The sequence below is a fragment of the Grammomys surdaster genome, unplaced genomic scaffold, assembly GCF_004785775.1.
Source record: "Grammomys surdaster isolate TR1022 unplaced genomic scaffold, NIH_TR_1.0 252, whole genome shotgun sequence".
NCBI classification, from domain to species: Eukaryota; Metazoa; Chordata; class Mammalia; order Rodentia; family Muridae; genus Grammomys; species Grammomys surdaster.
Genome location: NW_021604693.1, coordinates 547,922 through 569,706, shown reverse-complemented (window position 1 = coordinate 569,706; position 21,785 = coordinate 547,922). Strand labels below are relative to the sequence as shown.

The 21,785-nt window shown below is 39.7% G+C and overlaps 1 protein-coding gene across 4 annotated transcripts; it reads left to right on the top strand.

Annotated features, from left to right (window-relative positions):
• Positions 1-1,685: 1,685 nt before the first annotated feature.
• LOC114627315 (leukocyte immunoglobulin-like receptor subfamily B member 4) lies at positions 1,686-12,542 on the top strand. Of its 4 annotated transcripts, XM_028775042.1 has the most exons (8): positions 1,725-1,779; positions 1,921-1,956; positions 2,161-2,445; positions 2,587-2,889; positions 3,967-4,002; positions 4,592-4,784; positions 8,436-8,537; positions 10,688-12,542. In XM_028775042.1, exons 1-6 carry the CDS (start codon positions 1,746-1,748, stop codon positions 4,735-4,737), a joined length of 840 nt encoding a protein of 279 aa, XP_028630875.1. In that variant the 5' UTR covers positions 1,725-1,745; the 3' UTR covers positions 4,738-4,784; positions 8,436-8,537; positions 10,688-12,542. The 4 variants fall into 4 exon arrangements, with proteins under 4 accessions (XP_028630876.1, XP_028630877.1, XP_028630875.1 ...); XM_028775043.1 differs by lacking the exons at positions 8,436-8,537; positions 10,688-12,542 and having other exon boundaries at positions 1,686-1,795; positions 4,592-6,706; XM_028775044.1 differs by lacking the exons at positions 1,921-1,956; positions 8,436-8,537; positions 10,688-12,542 and having other exon boundaries at positions 1,686-1,795; positions 4,592-6,706.
• Positions 12,543-21,785: the final 9,243 nt, after the last annotated feature.

Genomic DNA, 21,785 nt, shown 5'->3' with positions numbered 1-21,785 from the left:
AGCATGGCACTTGCTTGGCTGGGTCGGCTAGCTTAGTTGAGTTGACAGGCCTCCATGGTGAGAATGTAGAGAAGTCCTCCATGAGAGATTAGGTGGTGGCTCAGTAATCAAAGTCCTCCTCCATGGTTCATCATGGCGGGGCCCCAAAGACACGAGGAAGTCCATGGTTTAAAAGGTTTATTGTCATGGCAGAAAGTGGATGAATCTGGCTGCACACCTCCCTCCCCCACCCTGCTTTTCAGGGCAGACTTGAGTTAAATAGGGAGGGAGGAGGGTCTGGGAAAGAATGCTTTACTGGCTATGCCCTCTGTCCTTTAGATATCTCATTAATATGGAAATCTCTTGAGGCTGAGGCCTGTAGTGATGCCCTCTACCTGTGCTGGGTGACACAAACCTCTTTGGGAGGGGCTGTAAGGGCATTGCCCTACATGACTGAAAGGCGCAGATCAATGGAGGTCGGCCATGTGTCAGGAGCCTGGAGTCTGGAAGTGTGGCGAAATGTATGCCAGCCCTTGTAGAGTCTCTGACCATTTCTAGCCAGTGCTCCACCAGAAACCAAGCTATCCTTTCATAGTCCCACAGTTTTAAAGGTTTTATTTTCATGATGGAAAGTGGATGAATCTGGCTGCACCCCTGTATCCCCAGGGTGGGCCTTTGGTTAAATACTGTTTGTAAGGAGGAGGGTCTGGGAAAGAATGCTTAACTGGCTATACCCTCTGGCCTTTAGGTATCTCATTAGTATGGAAATATCTTGAGACTAAGGCCTGTAGTCATGGCATCTACGTGTGCTGGGTAACACAAACCTCTCTTTGGGAGGGGCTGTGGAGAGCTGAAGCTATGTGAAAGGAACCAGGGGCCCAGGAGCAAAGCCAAACACCTTCTGTCCCATTAGGGTCTGGGGTTCAAAGCCTGTGCTCAACCAGGCACCCAGCTGCCTCTCACAGCCCACTGCCCCACAGCCAGTCACCAAAGTTCAGGTGGAATAATGGAAAATTACAGTACTGAACAGAATAATAAATTCAAAGGTTCCTATGTTCTCATGCCCAGAACCAAAACGCAAACCTCTGGAACCAGAAAGACCTTAAATTAAAGATCTTGGATGAAGACTTAAGCCTGGTAGACTCAACACAATAATATCTTGATAACGAAAATGTGTAGACAAAGGGATCAGCCTCACAGAAACAAGTGAAAAATGAGTAGAGACTTGGTAATATATTGGTCCTTAGTTACAGTGTATCAGATCAATTTAGCAAAAGTTGTAGAAGACCACTGGAGCTTAGTAAAGATGAGAGATCTGCTATGAGACATACCTTAAGGAACATGTGACTTGAATCAGTGGAGCTACCTTGAGATTCTGTCCTCCAATTGAAAGAGCATGAATGTGTCTTGATTTAGAACATTGTCCTGGTTTTAACCAACATTGTATTTCCTCCCCTGGATCTGCAATTGTTTCTAGGTTCAAATAAAATGCTGTTACATGTGAATGTACTCTGGCTCAGAAATCAGAGAGATAGCTAGAAATCTGTGAGGAATAGAGAAAAAAATTCCTCTTAAAGAAATTTCAGAGAGCTGTGTATTTATCCAATCCTCGGTACTGGGGAAAATACAGAAATCTCACTTCCCATAATAACAATGATGTAGAAAACCCATGACAGGAAGGACCTGACCTCAAGATAACAACTGCATATCTGCTAATTGTTTCAGATTGTTTCAGGACACAGCTACGAACATTACCAGGACTCACCATGATCACCATGCTCACAGTGCTGCTATACCTTGGTGAGATATGAAGAGGGTGAGTGGACACTTAAACCTGTAAAGGAACCTACTCAACAGCTAGGTTTAATTTCATATGGACACCCCTGGGGATCCACTCTGGCCCTTAATGTTAAAGAGCTCTGAGAGAAACTTTTTTTCCAGGGCTTATTGTGGAACACAGAACTGCAGTACAGGCAGGTGAGTGTCTCTAGAGATCCCAGGATTTGATTCTTCACTCTGATGAGAAAACTTCCATTTTACTGTTAGTGGGTCAATTCCTCCCAATGGTGATGGGGAAAAAGGCATTTATGAGGTAAATTCTTGTTCTCTGGGAATGCCCTGTATTAAGAGCTTGTGTCTACAGAAAGATGTACTGGGGCTCAGCCTTTGATTTCTTTGCAGGAACCCTTCCAAAGCCCATCATCTGGGCTGAGCCAGGCTCTGTGATTGCCATGTATAAACCTGTGATTATCTGGTGTCAGGGATCCTGGGAGGCCCAGGAGTATCTTCTGCATAAAGAGCGAAGCATAGATCCTTGGGACATTGGATTCCCTCTGGAAACCAGAAATAAGGCGAAGTTCAACATTGAATTCATGACAGAAACTTATGCAGACATATATAAGTGTTCCTATAAGAGCACTGCTGGCTTTTCAGATCACAGTGATGCCATGGAGCTGGTGATGACAGGTGAGAGGACACTCAGGGGACCCAGTACCAGGTCTCCCTTAAAAAAGATCTATTCTCCAGGAGCACTTTTCTCAGAGCCTAATCCTGGAGGACAATGTGAGTAGCTCTAATTCATTTTATATACTACCCCTTTTATCCTAGGAGCCTATGAAAATCCCAGCCTGTCAGTCTGGCCAAGCCCTGATGTGACCTCAGGAGTTCCCATAGCCTTTAACTGTAGCTCATCCTTGGGATTTGGCAGATTCATTCTGATCCAGGAAGGAAAACCCAACCTCTCATGGATTCTGAACTCACAGTATCAGGCTAATCAGACATTCTATGCTACTTTTGTTCTGGATGCTGTTACTCCCAACCACAATGGAACCTTCAGATGCTATGGCTATTTTAGGAATGAACCCCAGGTGTGGTCAAAATCAAGTAACCCTCTTGACCTCATGGTCTCAGGTAAGCACCCACACCTATCATCTTTTTGTGTATTTGATCACTTTGGTTTCTTTCCTAAGATGATTTGTAGCCTAGAATAGGGGGGAAAGTGTTCCTGGAGAGTAGATCTTTTTTAGGAGAGACCTCATACTGGGTCCCCTGAGTGTCCTCTCACCTGTCATCACCAGCTCCATGGCATCACTATGCTCTGAATAGCCAGCAGCACTTTTATAGGAACAGTTATATGCTCTGAGGTTAAAAAATCTCTTTGTGTCAAAACATTATCTGCTCATTACAATATTAGTGTACAGAATACACTAAAGTAAATAAGTTCCTCGAGGATTCACTGTAATTTAGAATATATAGTTGAAGGTGACATAAAATTCACAAAATAATTAGAAATTGTCTCTGTCCTACTTAGATTCTACTGTTGTGGTAAATCACCATGATCTAAAACAACACAGTGAGGAAAATGTTTATTCCGTATGATTGCTTATAGTCCATTATGAAAAGAATTAGGGAAGATTGCTTTTTTCCCTAACATCAAGATCTAACTATCCAGGATCATAAATACCCATGGTTGTTTGCTGTTCTACAGCAATTATCATTAAATCAGAGAAATCATCCCACATTTTGCCTCCAGACCAATATGGTACACATTTTTTAATTGATGTTGTCTCTTTCTAGATAATTATAGCTTATATCAAGTTAGCAAATATCTAAAGAGAACATCTCGTCAATGGTAGACTTGGTCCTTTATTCTTATTTGTCTTTATTTCATAAAATACTGTGCCCAGACTCATGGTAATAACTGGTCAACAGAGGCATTTGGTACTTGTAGTGCTCACACTTAAACAAGTAATTCTCAGTTCCTCAGAGTTTCTATCCTCTTCAGAATTCAGTGATATGCTTTATAGAAGATTGGTGGGCAGAGCTCTGATCTTCACAAATGTCCAAGGATCCAGATGCACAAAATTTGTATACAACAGCATGATAGCCAAGTGAACTTACAGTGCAGATCGAGGACCCAGAGAAAAAGACAGGGCATAGACAAAAGCTGGGAGCTCAAACATTCACTTCTCCATCCATCTTTGGCAGATCCTGTTGACCAGTCCTCTACCCACATTGAAGATGGTAAGTGACGGCTCTCCTGACAGGGGTTGAAGCAAGTGTTAAGATCATTATGTGTTGGTTTATCCTCCTCTGAAGTTGAGAGGTGGGCTAACTGGACCTGCTCTCCACTTAGATGACCTGTTCCTTACATAGCTTAGGCTTCAAATGTAGGCTCTACCTACATTTCAGATCCTCCTTTACTCCACCTTTTATTGCCTGCTTTCCTGATATCTTTGATGCGGTTTCCTTCTAGGCTTTGGCTCCTTGAACAAATTTTAATGAGTGATGGACAGAAATCACAATGTTCTTTTAAGATTCATGCATGAGGAAAAACATCTTCTCTGACCTTTTCTCTTATTTCTCCATGATAAAGCAACGGGTTTTCTCATACATTCATATAATTTTCGCAAATTTTTGATTCTCTGCTGAAACTCAGACAATGAGAACATGCAAAAAGCATGATCTTATAAGAGTCAGGGGAGAAGGAACTTTCCAAATAAAAGATAGACATAAATGGTTTAGTTCTGTCAAGGGGAGGGGAGTTTTGTGCATAAAAACTTAGTGTGAGAAAATTTTGGTGTGACTGTACTTCTTTGACCTCTTTATGCAGAAGCCCCAGCCTCACACCACCGAGATCACACAGTTGAGAATCTCATAAGGATGGTTTTGGCTGCCTTGGTTCTTGTGACTCTAATGATGCTGCTGTTAGAAGCTTGGAACTTCAAGAAATTGGAACAAGATGCAACCAGGACATAAACAAGAAAGATCACTAGGCTCCACACTTGAACAGACCACGGAAATAAGTTGAGTGATCCCATACAGCTGTGTAAAATCAAACTAGGTGTACCTTATGGTTCTACATTCAGAGAAGGTCAAAGCAGTAAATGTGACCTGAGTGTAGGGAATTCTGGGGATTTCATTCAAGAGCACTTTGCTTGTTCCACTGTGCTCCTTTCCCCACTCTGCACTGTGAATATTGGCTCACTTCTCTTCTGACCCCCATGCGTTATGTATCCTATGAACCATCACTCTCCATCAGCTTCAAATAACATTTCCTCTACATTGCCTGAGTCAATACTCTTCAGCATGAGTCTTTAATTTTATTACTGAGAAAGAGAACATAGTTGAAACAAGCACACATATTGGAAAGAGCCAGATTCCAGAATGAACAAAATTAATGACAATGATGCTCTTGAACTCTCTCTGAAATCTTCTTTAACTTCAACGCTCATTACTAGAATTATTTGATGACTCCTTTTAAAAATATCATATCTGCCTTCAAGTCAACGACCCTATTCAGAACTAAAGAGATTGCATACTATTGCCTTGATTTTTAATGTTGCCACAACTTTGATTATGTTCTTTGTTATTTTAAAACACTTGTACAGGAGAACAGGACAAACTTACATTAACCATACTCACAGTTTGTACATCTCCACAAACTTCAGTGAAATTAGGACAGTTATTCTGCAGCTGTGCGCTTTACATTTTATACTTCCACTCATAAAATACCACTTTATTAAACAGGGTCTACATTTAGTATTTGCTAATCATTGTGTACATTACTTAATAGTAACTCTTAAATCCTAATTAAAGTCACATGTGGGTAGTTCAGAAGTGATACATACTTAATGTTTTCCTTGTAATTTCAAATCTCACTATTCATTGATATTTACTCAAAAGGCAATTGTTTTGTAAATGAATGATACAATCATGAATTTTGAATATTAACTTTTCCCCTAATTTGGGAAGCATGGTTTCTTTTTAAAGATTTTTTTAAATTTATCAAAAAAATTTCGTGTAATGTATTTTGAACATATACTCTCCACAGTCCCTTCTCAATATTCTCTCATCTCCATATACATTGAGAGCTTCTGAGAAGATAAATAGTTTATTTAAAATTACATCTTTATTCCTTTGTTAGCTTATGTATAGTGGCATATCTCTTTGACAATTTATCTCTTCTAACAGAAAAATATGCATACTTTTTGACTTTATTTACTTTATTTGTCTGAGAAGGGGCACGTTGTATCTTATCTTTAGGGGACATTTCTGACTTTATCAATTAATACAATGTCATTTCCAACGTTTTCAAATGTGATATCTTTAAAAAGATATTTTACATTCCTTACTTCCTGTGAGAATTTATAAGTAATTGCTATTTCACAATGAAAACGCTGCATCTTCAATGATCTTTACATTTGTTCTTTTCTACAGTGCTGTTGCATTGAATGTCTTTTCTGTGTTTTTAAATAGTGAATATTTATTAACTAACAATTCTATACATTTATGGAGTATACTTGTATTTACATACCACTGGAAACTCTTATTTTTTTCATCATGTATCATTAAGTTGTAATATATGACCAAATGCACTCTTAGATAATATTTTCATTCTGATGATGTAATAGGGCAGACAAAGCACCAGGGCAGAGTTTCAGAAGGGAACATATGGAACCAATGTTACGTATGTGTTCAGATGCAAGTGAGATATCACTATGAACTGTATAAAAAAATACTGTTGGAGATTTTTGAATTTTATTGTTTCACTATTTCATATATTGATATGATGCATTTAGTAATTGTCAAGCATGCTTTTGTCCTTATGGCTTACTCAACTCCTTACAATTAAATATAAGGCAGAGCCATAGAAGGCTTTCAGGAGAAAACTGGAAGCTTTTTCAACTGCTAATTAAACATGAATAAAAGGAACTTGTGAGAAAAATTGCACAGTGTGCACTCAATCAGCTAATGGTATCAAGGAGCTCTTCATTTATGCTTTTTACAGCTGGTGGAATTTACAGTTATGGTAGATCTTATCTTATTCTTTCATTGCAGAAGTTTTCCATATTTACTAGAATGCAAGTATCTACCTTACAGTTCATTATACAAAGAGAAACAGAGAATAGAAACTCCACTGGCACCATTTAGACCAAATACACACCTGTAATATAAGAGCTTTTTAAATCTCATCTTGAGACACAAAACTCGACACTGATCATATTTGAATTGATTTTTCAATTACGAATATCAAAAACATTATTTATAATGATTTACAAAAGCAGCAAAGAAACCAATGACATGTAATGACAATTCTTCTTGCTGCTTCCTCATTCAGATGGCAAAGCAGGACACAAATACTTCTTGCTAGGTAAGCCAACAACAGTATGAAGCATAATAATTACATGTAGCATTTAGATAAGTAAAAATAAGCAATGCTTTCATTATTTTTCTTTCATTAATTTATTTTTTCTTCACTTTACATTTAGGATGTTTTCACGTTCCTTTTCTCCCAGTCCCAGCTTTACAAATTATTCTCTCATTACAACCTCCCCTTCTCCTCAGAGAGTAAGACCCTTTTAGGTACCATGCTGCCATCAGATACCAAGTCTAAGCCGGACAAATCATCTCTTATCCCACAGAGACTCAACAAAAAAGTTCAAGTAGTTGTGGATGGTTCTAATGACAGCCCTGTGACAATTGTTAAAAGATCCAAATGAAGACCATGCTGCATTCTGCCACACATGTGTAGGGGACCTATGTCCAGCCACTGCATGATGGTTGGTTGTTGGTTCAGTCTCCTTGAAACCCATGGACCAAAGTTTTTTGATTCTGTAGATATTCTTTTGGTATCCTTGACCCCCTTTAGGTCACTTAATACTGTCCCTGATTCTTCCACAATACTCCCCAAACAACACTTGATGTTTAGTTGTGAGTCTTCGCATCTATTACAGCCAGCTACTGAATGTCTCTCAGGAGACAGTTATGTTAGGCTCCTGACTGCAAGCATAACAGAGTATCATTAATAGTGTCAAGGTTTGGCTCTCTCCTATGGGACACGTATTAAGTTGGGCCACTCTTTGGTTGCCCATTCACTGAATCTCTGGTCCATCATTATTCATGTGAATCTTGTAGTCAGTGCAAAATTTGGGCCCAAGATTCTGTGAGTGGGTTGATGTCTCCCTCCCTCCACTGGAAGTCTCACTTGGCTGTGAGTGGTGGCCACTTAATTTTCCATATCCCCCATGCTATGAGTCTTAGTTATGGTCACCCCAACAAACTCCTGGGAGCATCCCCATATCAGATCTCTAGTTAATCCCGGAAACAAATATTTTTATTTGGTAAGCCAAAAACAATATGACTCATAAAAGTCCCATGTTTCATTTAGGTAATTGAAATTATGAGATATTTACTTACTTTCAAATGGCAAGCTAACCATTCAAACTCAGATCAACTCATACCAGAAGGCTGTATGTATTCTATGTTCTGGAGATTGGATAACAGCATATTGAGTTCTCACTATAGTTACTATAAAGGAACAAAAACATGTTCATAATTCCCTGGCTCTACGATAAATGAAATAATGTCATTTTGATTAATTAACTAATTTATTTATATCCTAATTGCTTCCCCATCTGGTTTCCCTTTATGGTTCTTCACTTCATCCATCTAAGAGGGTTGCCTCCCTGGATATCCCCTGACCCTAGTGCATCAAGTCTCTGCAGGATTAGGCACATCCGACCCCACTGAGGCCACACCAGGCAGCCTTCTGCTATGTAAGTTCCAGGGGCCTTGAGCAAGCTCCTGTTTTATCTTTGATTTGGGGCTTTCAATCCTTTTCTAAGCTCATTCATGGGGTTCTTTACCCCCATCCAATGTTTGGCTGTGGGTATCTGAATCTTAGTCAGCTTCTGGGTAGAGCCTCCCAGAGGACAGCTACGCTAGGCTCCTCTCTGCCACCACAACATAGTATCATTCATAGCATCAGGGATTGATGGATGGCCATGGGATAGGTTTCAAGTTGGGCCTGTCACTCTTTGGCAGTTCCTTCAGTTTCTGCTCCATCTTTGTGGCTGCATTTCTTTTTTTCTTTAACATCTTCTTTAATAAGACATTATAGCACAAGTGAAGTGGCAAGTGTGTCAGTTAAACATGGGGATGAAAATGGAAACATGTTTAATGTGAACCTCATTCCTTTTGACAACTAACATAAATACAGAATACAAACAGATCAGTCCCCTCTTGCTATTTTATATCACCTTTGAAGACACCAAAACAGTTTTTAAACAAACTTTTTTATTAATAGAATCTCCAAACAAAATTACAAAGATGTTTGAGTTGTCACTTTCTCCTTACAACAGATTTAACTGGAACACAAATTAGGACCATGCTGGCAATCCCCATGTTAAGAATGAAGATCTATCAACCAATCCCTATCACTGAGATACAGGGTGAAATATGGTGTCTTCAGCTGCTCATAAAACAGTTAAATACAGATTGAAAAATGTTTTATTCTGCATTACAATTTTTGGTATGTGTGACTAGCACAGCCATGTATAAGACCCCACTTTAAGTCATGTGGGGTCAAGAGCAAAATTCTGTGCAGTATTATAATAATGTGCTTTTCTCTCAGATCCAACATTCATTTCTGTTTGGGAGCTTATGTGTAAACATTCACTTCATTGACTTCTATGCCGTAAGATGAAATACGTTCTATATTTCCTGCTGTCTCAGTTTCCAGTTCTCCCTCCCACCCAAGTTTCAATTCTTGAGGAAGATGTTTTATTAATTCTTTTATGCATAAGAGAAAAGAGGATATGAGAATTCAGTGCCTACACTTGACCACTGGAGCACACTCATACTACTTGATCATATGCCAGACATGTATTCTTGGAATTCAACAACAACAACAATAACAAAAAACTGTCCAATGCTTGATTTATTCTCGGCCTTGTGTTCCTCTGTGCTTTCATTATCTAGTCTTATATTTTGAAATTATTTATACATTTCATTTGTTTTTGAAAGAGACAATATTAATATTATTTTCTGAGAAACAGAGTGGCTTTAATAGAGATATACATTGTATAAGAAATAATCTATAGGACTGGATCTACCAAGGTGGAACAAACTCAGCTGAAGTGTACCCCCAGCTGGCGACCCACAAAGACTCACATTGGAATTCTGTGAGTAACCCCTGACCTAGTAAGAAAGACTAGGCCTTCCTCTGATGTCTCTCTTTCTCTTTGTATCTCCCTGTCCCTCCTCCTCTCTCTCTCTCTCTCTCTCTCTCTCTCTCTCTCTCTCTCTCCTTCTCTCCCTCTCTCCCTCTCCCTTTTCTTCTCTCCCTCTCTCTCTTGCTCCCCTTATCCCTCTCTCTCTCTTTCTCTCCCAGCATGTTCCTGGCCAGCTTCTCCCCCCCCCCCCCCGGGGGTGACGGGGGGGTACGCGGTCCAAATCTTATTTTGAACTTAACTTGCTCTACTAGATGGCTACTAGCCTTTTCTTTCTTGCCCTCCCCCAACCCCACAATGAGGGCTCCTAGATAGCTAGTGGAGCTGCCTTTCAGAAGGCAGAGCCTGCCCTGAGCTCTCTGCTTCCTGTGTCTGCAAGTGGACCAAATCCACATTCCCTGAGGTTCCCTGCAGGCCAAAAAGCTAGATCCACCATAGTTCTCTTGCACTGGTCAGCAGGCAACTGCCACTGGGGCTAGAAACAGACAGAACACAATCTACTTTCACAGGTCAAACCAACTATGATGATTACCATTATTCAGTTTGTAATTAACACCCAGTTTCCTTTTACCGACAAACTGTTACTGCCTATCCCAGATACATAGTTAACATGCTATTTTCTTCCACAGCCATCCAAAGCAGACTTATAGGATAATTTCCTTGACTAAATTCTTCAAACACCCTTGCTTTTCTAGGATCATAACAGCAGACCATGATGTGCTCATGAGCAAATCATCACAGGCTTAACAAACTACCCACCCTATGCAGACATCTTCCTGCTGGGGTTCTGCCCCTCTGTTGTGATTACCCTACAGGCTTATCCCCACAAAAGAAAAGGACAATGCTGCTACCACAGATCCAGGGGAAACAATGCCATCTCCTGGCACTTGCCTGGGACAGCAAAGCTGCTTTCCTTCAGACACCTCATCTGACTGAAGACTCCCAAGATACATGCTGAGATCCAGAGATATGCATTGAGTCTCACAGAAGACAGACTTGGGACCTTCCAGCTACAGATGAACTCTCTTGCCAAAGTCAAATGGCTATTGAACTTGGGGAAAGTTACATGATAGTAGGGAAAACACGATGCCTACTTAGATTAATCAAATGTTTAAAACTGATGTTAATACCCTCAAACTGTACAACCCATGGAAGATTTATTGGTTCAATAATCCCTTGTCTTCCCAACCTGCACCTTCACTCCTCTTTACCCATCTGGCTTAGTTGTGCTAGATTCTGGCCTGTTTAGTGTTTTCTTTTGGTACTTCTACCTCACTCAAAATTTTCATGACAAATGACACAGTCACTCCAGTGACCTCTCTCTTTTAAAAAAGTAAAAGGGGGAAGATGTAGGACTGTGAAAGGCAGCCTGGTTCCTGGTCGAGCACAGGCTGGAAACCCTGGTGATCTTGAGTGAAGGAAGGTGCTTTGCCACGCTCCCAGATACCAGGCTCCTAACATGAGTCCACAGCCTTCCATAGTATTGTGGACATCAGTCACATAAGGGCAATGTCCCAAGACCCTCCACAGGTAGAGGATGTGACCTGTGGAAATGTAGGCTCAAGACAGATCTCCATTTTAATGAGGTAGCTAAAGGCCTGAAGAGCTTAGTCAATTAAGTTTTTCTTCCCAGACACTCCTCCTTGCAAAAGGTATTTAACCTCAGGCCTGCCCTGAGAAACTGGGGTACTGTTTTACTCATCCACTTCCTGCCATGACAATAAACACCTGGTCCTCCATGAGGAGCAACGGAGAAGGCCTTCACCTAAAGAGCTGGCCATCTAATCTCCTGCAGAAGGCCTCTCAACATTTCTAGTCACAGCCTCCACCAAGTCAAGCCAGCCATCCACCAAGACTCTCCCAGAGGAACCCAGCTGGAGCTCCCCGCTTTTCACCTTTGGCCCTGGGCTAGATCCAGCCTGTGGATCCCCACTCTTTTCTCTGCTCTTCCACAATTCCCAGCAGTACCTGGTTGCCCAAGAGCCCAAGAACAAGATGGCCCCAGCTTCTCTGCAAGCCCAGAGACCCCTATCCAGCTCCAGCTGGTCCTGCACCTCACATGCTTTCCTGACTCCAGAAGCAGTGTTCTGCAACTTCCCATAGCCTGACACTCTCCCAGTGCCAGTGTTGGGTAAGCACAGTCTAAACTCCCATGTCCTACCTCCCTGAGTGGTCCAAGTCCTGTGGTGGAGGGGACGTTGGACCCCAACTAACTCTACAATAATCCAAGACAATATATCTCTCAACAAATATATTCCATTTGTGAACACCTAAATGCTATATAGGTGTTACTGTACATAACATGTAGCACATTGAGCAACTGCTGTCTAAGGTATATTCTTCCTGAGGAGTAAAACCTTATTAGTCTCTGTGCAATTCCTTCCTCAGCTTACTGCCCTCATATCTGTCATCTTCTTTCTGCTCCTAAGTGTTTGGCATCTTTAGGCTCCACACTAAAGTTTTCCTCTGCAATAGTCCTATTTTCCATCAACTCTTCAAAGAATTCTCCAGAATCCATGTTCTCAGAGTAAAGATATTTTATTATTGTAATTTTCTTTGTTTCATTTATTTCAGGCATTGCCATCTATGAGTCAAAACAACAGACTCAGATTAATTTGTGTTTTAGGGTTGGATTTTTTTCCTATTGTAATTCTTATTATTTTACATACACTATTATTTTGTTTGTTAGGATTCTTATGGGCTTCAACAGCTTAGTGTACTCATCGTATCAAATTCATAGATAGATAGATGATAGATATAGATATAGGTATAGATATAGATAGATATAAAGAGAAAAACTCATCATGTGTCAATTACAAATTTGGAAGTATACAAAAACTTTATTTGACAAGATTTGTCCTCTTAATTATATATCTTCTTGCCAATTTTATGTTTTTGGGAATCATTCTTTGCCTAAATGTGCAGGAAAATTCAGCCAGTAGCATAGAAAATGTAAAATAAGACTTAAATATATATAATCATTTCTACTATCTTTTCACTTTAGCCTGCACTACAATCCCAGGCATCACATGCATCATACTTGCCATTTTGCTGCTGAAGGATGGAACAGAAAACAGAGCTAAATGTAAAACTCCTTTGTGAAGAATCAGGATGGCAAGGTTACCATGTGGAGCTTAAAGTGTTGGGAAATGAGAATGGAAAGAGTCTTAGTGCTAGTGAGCATGGACTAATCATCCAGATGGTCCCAGGACAGTCTGCAAAACACTGTCAGTCTTTAAATTCAGCACACATAGTACACACACACACACACACACACGAGGAGAGAGGGAGAGAGGGAGAATGTGAGTGGGAGAGTGTAAAGTAAGATAAACCTTTAAAACCCAGGATATGTGTTTTAAAGGATGAGTCATTTCTTAGGAATGGAAGATAGTAAATTGTGAAAGATTGTCTATTTCTCATTGAGCTTGGTTATTCACACCAGGTACTCTTAGACACCAAAAATTATTATTATCTAGGCAGATTTTGGTTCTAAACACAATGTTTGACCCAATTTTAGGTTTAAATCAGAAAAATAGAAATTCTAATGAGGAATGAGAAATAAAGCTGGAAGAGAGATTGACAGTGAAAAGATCAGGAGCTACTGATGAAAAACAGTTGGGTGTAGATATGCTCAATATGTATTTTGTATATTTATTACAGTCTGAACGAATAACTAAAAGCCATCATTTTAAAAGAAATTATAAAATCTTATATGCATGTACACTTGTGACTCCCAAATACTTCTGATGGAGACTAAACCTGTAGTGAAATAAGCTGTTAAGTGATCTTTTTATTGGGTAAGAATTTAAATACAAGTGTTCTCTTAAACTCAATTACTCATGAAAGACAGTCCTTAATAATATGCCAATACACTTATATTTGGGATAAAGCAAGTGAGTATTAAAGTACATATGAATAGTAGCAATTTGCTTACAGTTAAGAGATAGGACAACACATAGAGGAGTACCTTAATTAGGATTTAAAGCACCACTGGGACTCTGGCATTCAACTTGATGCTGACCTGGAATACATAAAACAAAGCAACACAGAGCCCAGTCTACATGGTCTAAAGAGCATACAGCTGGTGATAGAGACAAACTCTGCCCTCAGAACAAGGTAAAATATACAGGAAAGGGTTCTAATTAAAACTACAATTCAGCTTCAAATGAGTCACAAGCCTATTCATATAGATGCATGCAAACGAGAGCCAAAGAAAGCATATGTGAAATGTTCATACAGAACAGACTGAATCTATGATTAAAATGCATATGCAATGCCAAGTATTATAAAGAACACCACAACAAATATGTCACTAGTTTGACTTTTTCAGTCAAAGAGAGACATGACAGTCGTCCATCCATTCATTCCAAGTTTTTGCTTTAATGATTTTGGTTCCCAAGAACTAACATACATAGGAAATATCATGAATAAACAATTCCCAGGTTTGCTGAAACAAATGAAGACTCTCTATATATTATCAAAACAAGAAAGTGCATTTAAAAAAGCCTCAGTAAAGAATGTGACCACTGCTAGGACAAATGGCCCCATACTCATGCACATATGAGCAGTACTCACAAACTTTAGTGAGTTATTAAGAAATACATGAAGTTGGAAAGGGACTTAGTGCTGAACAGAACTGTCCTCTCAGCCAATATTACCCACCTACACCCATACATCTGTGTCTCTTTGTAAAAGGCAATACCACCTGCACTTGTTGACTGTTGATACTCCCTCATATAAGGAAGGGGTGGACAACTCACTTGAGTACACAGTAACTCTACCGATCCACTTGTACACACTTCTGCCTTAATTGTGTGTGTCTATGGAATATCTTGGAGGAAGCCATTCTCAGTGAAGGGACACAACTTTCCTGTGAGGATGCTTTTGGGTGACCATGTCTTTTGCTGGCAAACACTCACGAGGTCACTGTACTCAAACTCAATAAATTCATGGGTTCTTCAAGGGCAATCTTGGTGGGATCAAGCCTTGGTTTGTTAAAACTAGAAAGACTGCTCCATGATTAAGGACACCGGATGCTGTTTCTGAGGACCAGACTTTGATTCCCAAATTCCATATTGTATCTCATATCATCTATGATATTTATGACTCCAATTCCAGAGGATCATATTCTCTCTTCTGTCCTCTGTTAGTAGTCCATCCACACAGTACAGAGGCAATCATTCAGGCAAACACACAGAGACATAAAATAAAAATAAAACAAAGTCTAAAGTCCCTCCACTCATGTTGGTTTGCTATCAGGACCCTGAAAGGAGTGGAAGATTTTACTGAGCTCCACTTACCCCGAGGAAAATTCTTGACAAAAGGGGGGGCATGGAGAGATGAGTTCAAAGGGGGAAATGAAGAATAGATATGATTCTATTTTTTATAAATGTGTGAGAAAATTTCAAAAATACAGAAAAACTTAAAAATGAAGAAAGCACACATGAACAGAGTATGATAATTGAAGAAAATATATGTTCTATGTGGAAATATGAAAAAGAGAAGAAAAGAAGTGTAACAGTTTTGCTCTAGTAATCTGTGAATATTGAAATGTGTGTAGGAAAGCTGAGCACAACTGCAATGTTGACAATTTCTAAAAGAATCAATGGTCAAAAATCAATAGTTGGTTACCAAGTGCTAGTGCCCCTGTTACAAGGGAGAAAGCTGAAGCATTCCAAACTAACCAAGCTAGTGAAACAGTCAACAAAGAATCAGCAATAACTGCATATAACATTCACAATAAGGGCTTAACTTCAAGTTCTGGGAGGCAAGCAAGGGCAAGGGCAGTAATCTGTATTGTTTTGGAAGTGTTCTGGAGGCACTGACCAACAGTCAATTTGAAGTAAGATTTCCTCTGCTTGACTATGGAGTTTTTTGTTTTGTTTTGGTTTGGTTTGGTTTTGGTTTTGGTTTTTTTAACAAATGCAAGTTTCTTAGAAATGAATTATAATTCCATGAGAAATAACTCCATGTTAATATGTGGGTTATGAGTATTCTTAAGTAATATTTAAAATGATAAGCTTCCTTATGTCTTTTCCGTGCCTCTTTAATGTTCTCTATTCTTATACAGACATTTATATTCTTTTTCTTAACCTCCTCATGTACTTTTGGATGACAACAGTATCCTCCTGTATCCTGTGGTGTATATCTGGTGTCCTGTATGTGATTTGTTACCTCTTTTATGATAACTCCAACTAAGTGCTCAGTATATGTCTGGTGTTGCAGTAAATATCCAGCCCAAATAAGCCTGATAAAATAAAACACAATAATTATGAATATAAGCTGCACACCAAGATTGGACAGAATTACCACTACACTACCCTATTCCCCATTTATAAGATCCCCTATAATTTGTGGGTTTTCCAGGCTATGTATTTTGGTTCCATTGTTCTTCCACCTTCTCCTCCTCCTCCTCCTCCTCCTCCTCCTCCTCCTCCTCCTCCTCTCCCTCTTCTTTCTCCATCATTCTCTCTCTCTCTTCTACACCAAACTTTTCAGCTCCACCTTCCCTTCTACTGCTCAATCCCTGGCTCTAGCCTGTTTATACAAGTTAAGGTGGGCAGAAGGTTCACAAGAAGTCACCTGTATCTGTGATTCACTCCTTGTTTGCAGCCTCTCTGGGGAAATCAGAATTAGCATCAATATACAAGACCAGGGCTATCCACAACATGACTATGTGTATATTTGAAGAAAATCCTACAGCAGTAATTTTCATATGAAAATATTGAGATGCCTTTAGTTCCACACATACACGCACACATACACACACCACTTTGCCCAAGTTCTGCTTTATCATCACTCACACTCTGCCACTAATCTTTGCTGTACCTTGATTTCCCTTCATTCCAAAATGGTAGTTTATTGTATCTACCAACAGTTTAAGTTGTACTGAGATGGCCCCTGACTAATTTACTGATATCCGTGGGTATGCTAAATTGTGGGGCCTTGAAGGGTGTCTTGGTTCTTGGCTGGGCATGGACCTTGAACCCCGGCCCCAATGAGGCAATGGCAGGTGTTTGGCTATGCCCCCAGAACCCAGGGTCCTGACACATGATCTAAGGCCTCCATTTGATCTTCACCATTCAGTCATGTAGGCTTATGTAGCCCCTCCCAAAGAGGTGTCACCAGAACACTTAGAGGGCGTGACTACAGACCTCAGCCCTAGAGAGATTTCCAAATTAATGAGTTACCTAAAGGCCAGAGGGCGTAGCCAATTACCTATTACCCTCCTCCTTCCCCCTCCCTATTTAACTCACATATGCCCTGAGTTTCGGGTGTGTGTGTGGGGGTGCACATCCAGATTCAGCTATCATTGGCAACTGCCATGCCAATGAAGCCGTTTTGGAAACCCACGGAATTTCTCATGTTATTGGGGCCTGCTACCATCTTGTGGTCATTGTGGAGGACGTCTCTGCATCCCACCCACTGGATCCCACAGCCTAAATTCCCACCCACCCTGGCTCTACCAACATGGGGCTTAAACAGCAACACAACTGCAGGAACAGATGCCGTGGGTAAGAGTGGAGAAGGTCTCAACTATGCAGCCATAGTGGAAGGCTTCTCTGCATTCCTGTGGCAAAGGCCTACATCTTTAAGCAAGCTAACCTGGGCACCTGAGACCACTAAGTGAGTACAGTAACCGAGTCTCTTCCTGTGCAGCTCCAGAGCTCTCCCATCCCCCCTTGTCTCTCTCCTCCGCCCTCAACTCTCTAGGTTTCACAAGCCAGCACTTCTCACAGCACAGCATTTGTGAGCCCACCATCTCTGTTCTGCTGGCCGTCCCAGTGGCATCTGAGACCCCGAGAATTGAGACCAATCAGTCCCCGGCCGCCTCTGGCCAGGGAATTCCCACCCAAGAGACCTGCACACCTCATGGAATCCCAGACTGAGTTTGCTCCCTGCCTGGGTGGGAGCCCTGCAGAGTCCACACAGCACAATGTGAGATGGACACAGCCAAACTTTCCATGTGTGCTCCTGTTGTCCAGAGTCACAGTCCCAGCCAACTGGAGCAACAGAGCCACGCAGGACTCACAACGCAACGCAACAGAGATCCGAGTGCGAGTGCCTGCCCGCACGCTAGCAGTACACAGGCCCTTCAGCTTTCATGGAGGGCATAGGCAAAGCTAGCTTCAAGAGCACTCCCACTGGTGCCTGCGAAGAGCCTTTCCATGGAACCGTGAGTAAATCCAGACTGACTAGGTCTCACTTTCTCTCTCTCTGTCTCCCCTCCCCCTTCTTTCTCTCTCCATGTGTTCCTGGACAGCTGTGCCCCTGTTACAAGGGAGAAGGCTGAAGCATTCCAAACTAACCAAGCTAGTGAAACAAATAGTCATGCTAATAACAAGTCAACAGAAGCGTTTTGTACTTGTAGTCCACAAACTCAATCAAGTAATTCTCAGTTCCTCAGAGTTTCTGTCCTCTCCAGAATTCAGTGATATGCTTTGTAGAGGATTGGTGGGCAGAGCTCTGATTCACAAATGTCCAAGGACCCAGAGGCACCAAATTTGTATACAACAGCATGATATCCAATAGAATTTACAGTGCAGACTGAGGACCCAGAGAAAAGACAAGGCATAGTCAAGAGCTGGGAGCTCCAATATTCACTTCTCCATCCATCTTTGGCAGGTTCTGACCAGTCCCCTACCTATACTGAAGGTAGTAAATGATGGCTGTCCTGGTTGGGGGGGGGCGGGGATACAGAAAGAGTTAAGATCATTATGTGTTGATGAAGCCTTCTCTGAAGTTGAGAAAGTCGGCCAACTGGACTTGCTCTCCACTTAGATGACCTGTTCCTTATATAGCTTAGGCTTCAATATCTTTCTCTACCTACATTTTAGACCCTCCTTTACGCCACTTTTCATTATCCACTTTCGTGACATATTTGATGAACTATCTTCCTATGCTCAAGCTCCATAAACAAATTTTAATGAGTGATGAAGGAAAATCACAATGTTCTTTTGAGATTCGGGCATGAGAAAAAACACATTTTCTGACCTTTTCTCTTATTTCTCCAAGATAAAACAACAGGTTTTCCAATACTTTCATATAATTTACTCAAATTCTTTGATTCTCTATTGAAACTCAGACAATGAGAACATGCAAAAAGCATGACCATGTAAGAGTCAAGTGAGAAAGACCCTTCCAAATTAAGAGATAGACACAAAGAGTCTAGTTCTGTCAAGGAGAGAGGAACACTGTGCAGAACAATTAAGTATGAGAAAATTTTCATATGACTTTACTTCTTTGATCTCTTTATGCAGAAGCTCCAGCTTCACTCCACCGAGATCACACAGTTGAGAATCTCATAAGGATGGTTTTGGTTGCCTTGGTTCTTGTGACTCTAGTGCTGCTGCTGTTAGAGGCTTGGAACTTCAAGAAAGTGGAACAAGATGCAACCAGGACATAAACAAAAAAGATCACTAGGCTCCACACTTCAACTGACCATGGAAAATAAATTGAGTGATCCCATACAGCTGTGTAAAGAAAACTGCATGTACCTTAAGGTTCTATAATGAGAGAATGTCAAAGTAGTAAATGTGTTCTGAGTGTAGGGAATTCTGGGGATTGCATCCAAGAGCACTTTGCTTGTTCTACTGTGCTCCTTTTCCAACATCTCACTGTGAGTATTTGCTCACTTCTCTTCTGACCTCCATGTTTTATGTATCCTATGAACTATCACTTTCCCTCAGCTTAAAAAATCATTTCCTCTACATTGCCTGAGTCAATATTGTTCAACATGAGTCTTTAATTTTATTACTGAGAAAGACAACATAGTTGAAACAGCACACATATTTAGAAGAGCCAGATTCCAGAATGAACAAAATTTAATGAAAATGATGCTCTTGAACTCTCTCTGAAATCTTTAATTTCAATGTTCATTACTAGAATTATCTGATGATTCCTTTTGAAAACATTGTATTTGCCTTCAAATCAATGACTCTATTAAGAACTAAAGAGGTATCATACTAATACCTTGATTTTTAATGTTGCCATAACTTTGAAATATAGAATTTTAACATCTTTGTTATTTTAAAATACTTGTACATGAGAACAGGGCATACTTACATTTACCATACTCACAGTTTGTACATCTCCACAAACTTCAGTGAAATTAGGACAGTTGTTCTGCAGCTGTGCACTTTACATTTTACACTTCCACTCATAAAATACCACTTTATTAACAGAGTCTACACTTGGTATTTGCTAATCATTGTGTGCATTACTTCACAGTAAATCACAAATAAAAATCACATGTGGGTAGTTCAAAAGTGACACATATTTGATATTTTCCTTGTAATTTCAAATCTCACTGTTCATTGATGTTTAATCCAACAACAATTGTTTTGTAAGTGAACTTAGTCTACCTGGATTCAATCATGAATTTTTAATATCAACTTTTCCCCTAATTTGGGAAGCATGATCTCTTTTAAAGATATTTCATTAATTTATTGAAAATCTCATTTAATCTACTTTGAATATATTCATATTCTTTCCACAGCTTCTCCCCCATAGTCCCTCATCTCCATACACATGGAGAGCTTCTGAGAAGATAAAATAATTTGTCTAAAATTACATCCTTATTTCTTTGTTAGCCTATGTCTAATGACATATCTCTTTGACAATTTATCTCTTCTAACAGAAACATATGCACACTTTCTTACTTTATTTACTTTATTTGTCTGAGAAGAGGTGCATTGTTTCTTATCTTCAGGTGGCATTTCTGACTTTATCAATTAATACAATGTCATTTCCAATTTCTTGAATTGTGATATCATTAAAAAGATGATGTTTTACATTCCTAACTTCCTGTGGAAATTTATCAGCAATAGCCATTGCACAATGGAAACACTGCTTCTGCTATGATCTTCGTATTTGTTGTTTTTTACAATGTTGTTGCACGAATGACATTTTCGTATTTTTAAATATTGAATATTTATTAACTAACAATTCTATACATTTGTGGAATATACTCCTATTTACACACCACGGGATACTCTTGTATTTTTCATCATGTGTCATTTCATCATGTGTATTATAAGATATGACCAAATGCACCCTTGGACAGTGTTTTCATTCTGATCATGTAATAGGGTGAACAAAGCACCAGGGCATAGTTTCAGGAGGGAACATATGAAAACAACTTTACATATGTGGTCACATACAAAGGAGATATCACTATGAACTGCATAAATAAATATTGTTGGGGATTTTTTTTGAACTTCATTGTTTCACTGTTTCATATATTGATGTGATGCATTTAGTAATTGTCAAGCATACTTTCATTCTTATGGCCTACTCACCTCTATATTATTAAATATAAAGGAGAGCCATAGAAGGTTTTCAGGGGAAAACTGGATGCTTTTTCAACTGCTAATTAAACATGAATAAAAGAAACTTGTGAGAAAAAATTTACCATGTGCACTCAATCAGCTAATGGTAACCGGGAGCTTATCTTTTTTCCTTTTTACAGCTGGTGGAATTTACAGTTATTGTGTATCTTATCTTATTCTTTCATTGCAGAAGCTATCTATTTTACTAGAATGAAAGTATCTTCCTTAAAGTTCATTTATCTACCTTGCAATTCATTATACAAAGAGACGCAGAGTATAGAAACTCCAGTGGCTGTCATTTAGACCAAATACACACCTGTAGTATAAGAGCTTTGTAAATCTCATCTTGAGACACAAAAATCCACACTGATCATATTTGAATTATTTCTTCAGTTACAAATATCAAAAATACTATAAATAATGGTTTACAAAAGCAGCAAAGAAAGCAAGACATGTAATGACA

Bases quoted from the DNA above. Each gene is read 5' to 3' on its own strand.
- LOC114627315 (XM_028775042.1), top strand. From the start codon at position 1,746: ATGATCACCATGCTCACAGTGCTGCTATACCTTG. The intron at 1,957-2,160 runs GTGAGTGTCTCT...ATTTCTTTGCAG, and splicing joins CAGAACTGCAGTACAGGCAG to GAACCCTTCCAAAGCCCATC. The intron at 4,003-4,591 runs GTAAGTGACGGC...CTCTTTATGCAG, and splicing joins CTCTACCCACATTGAAGATG to AAGCCCCAGCCTCACACCAC.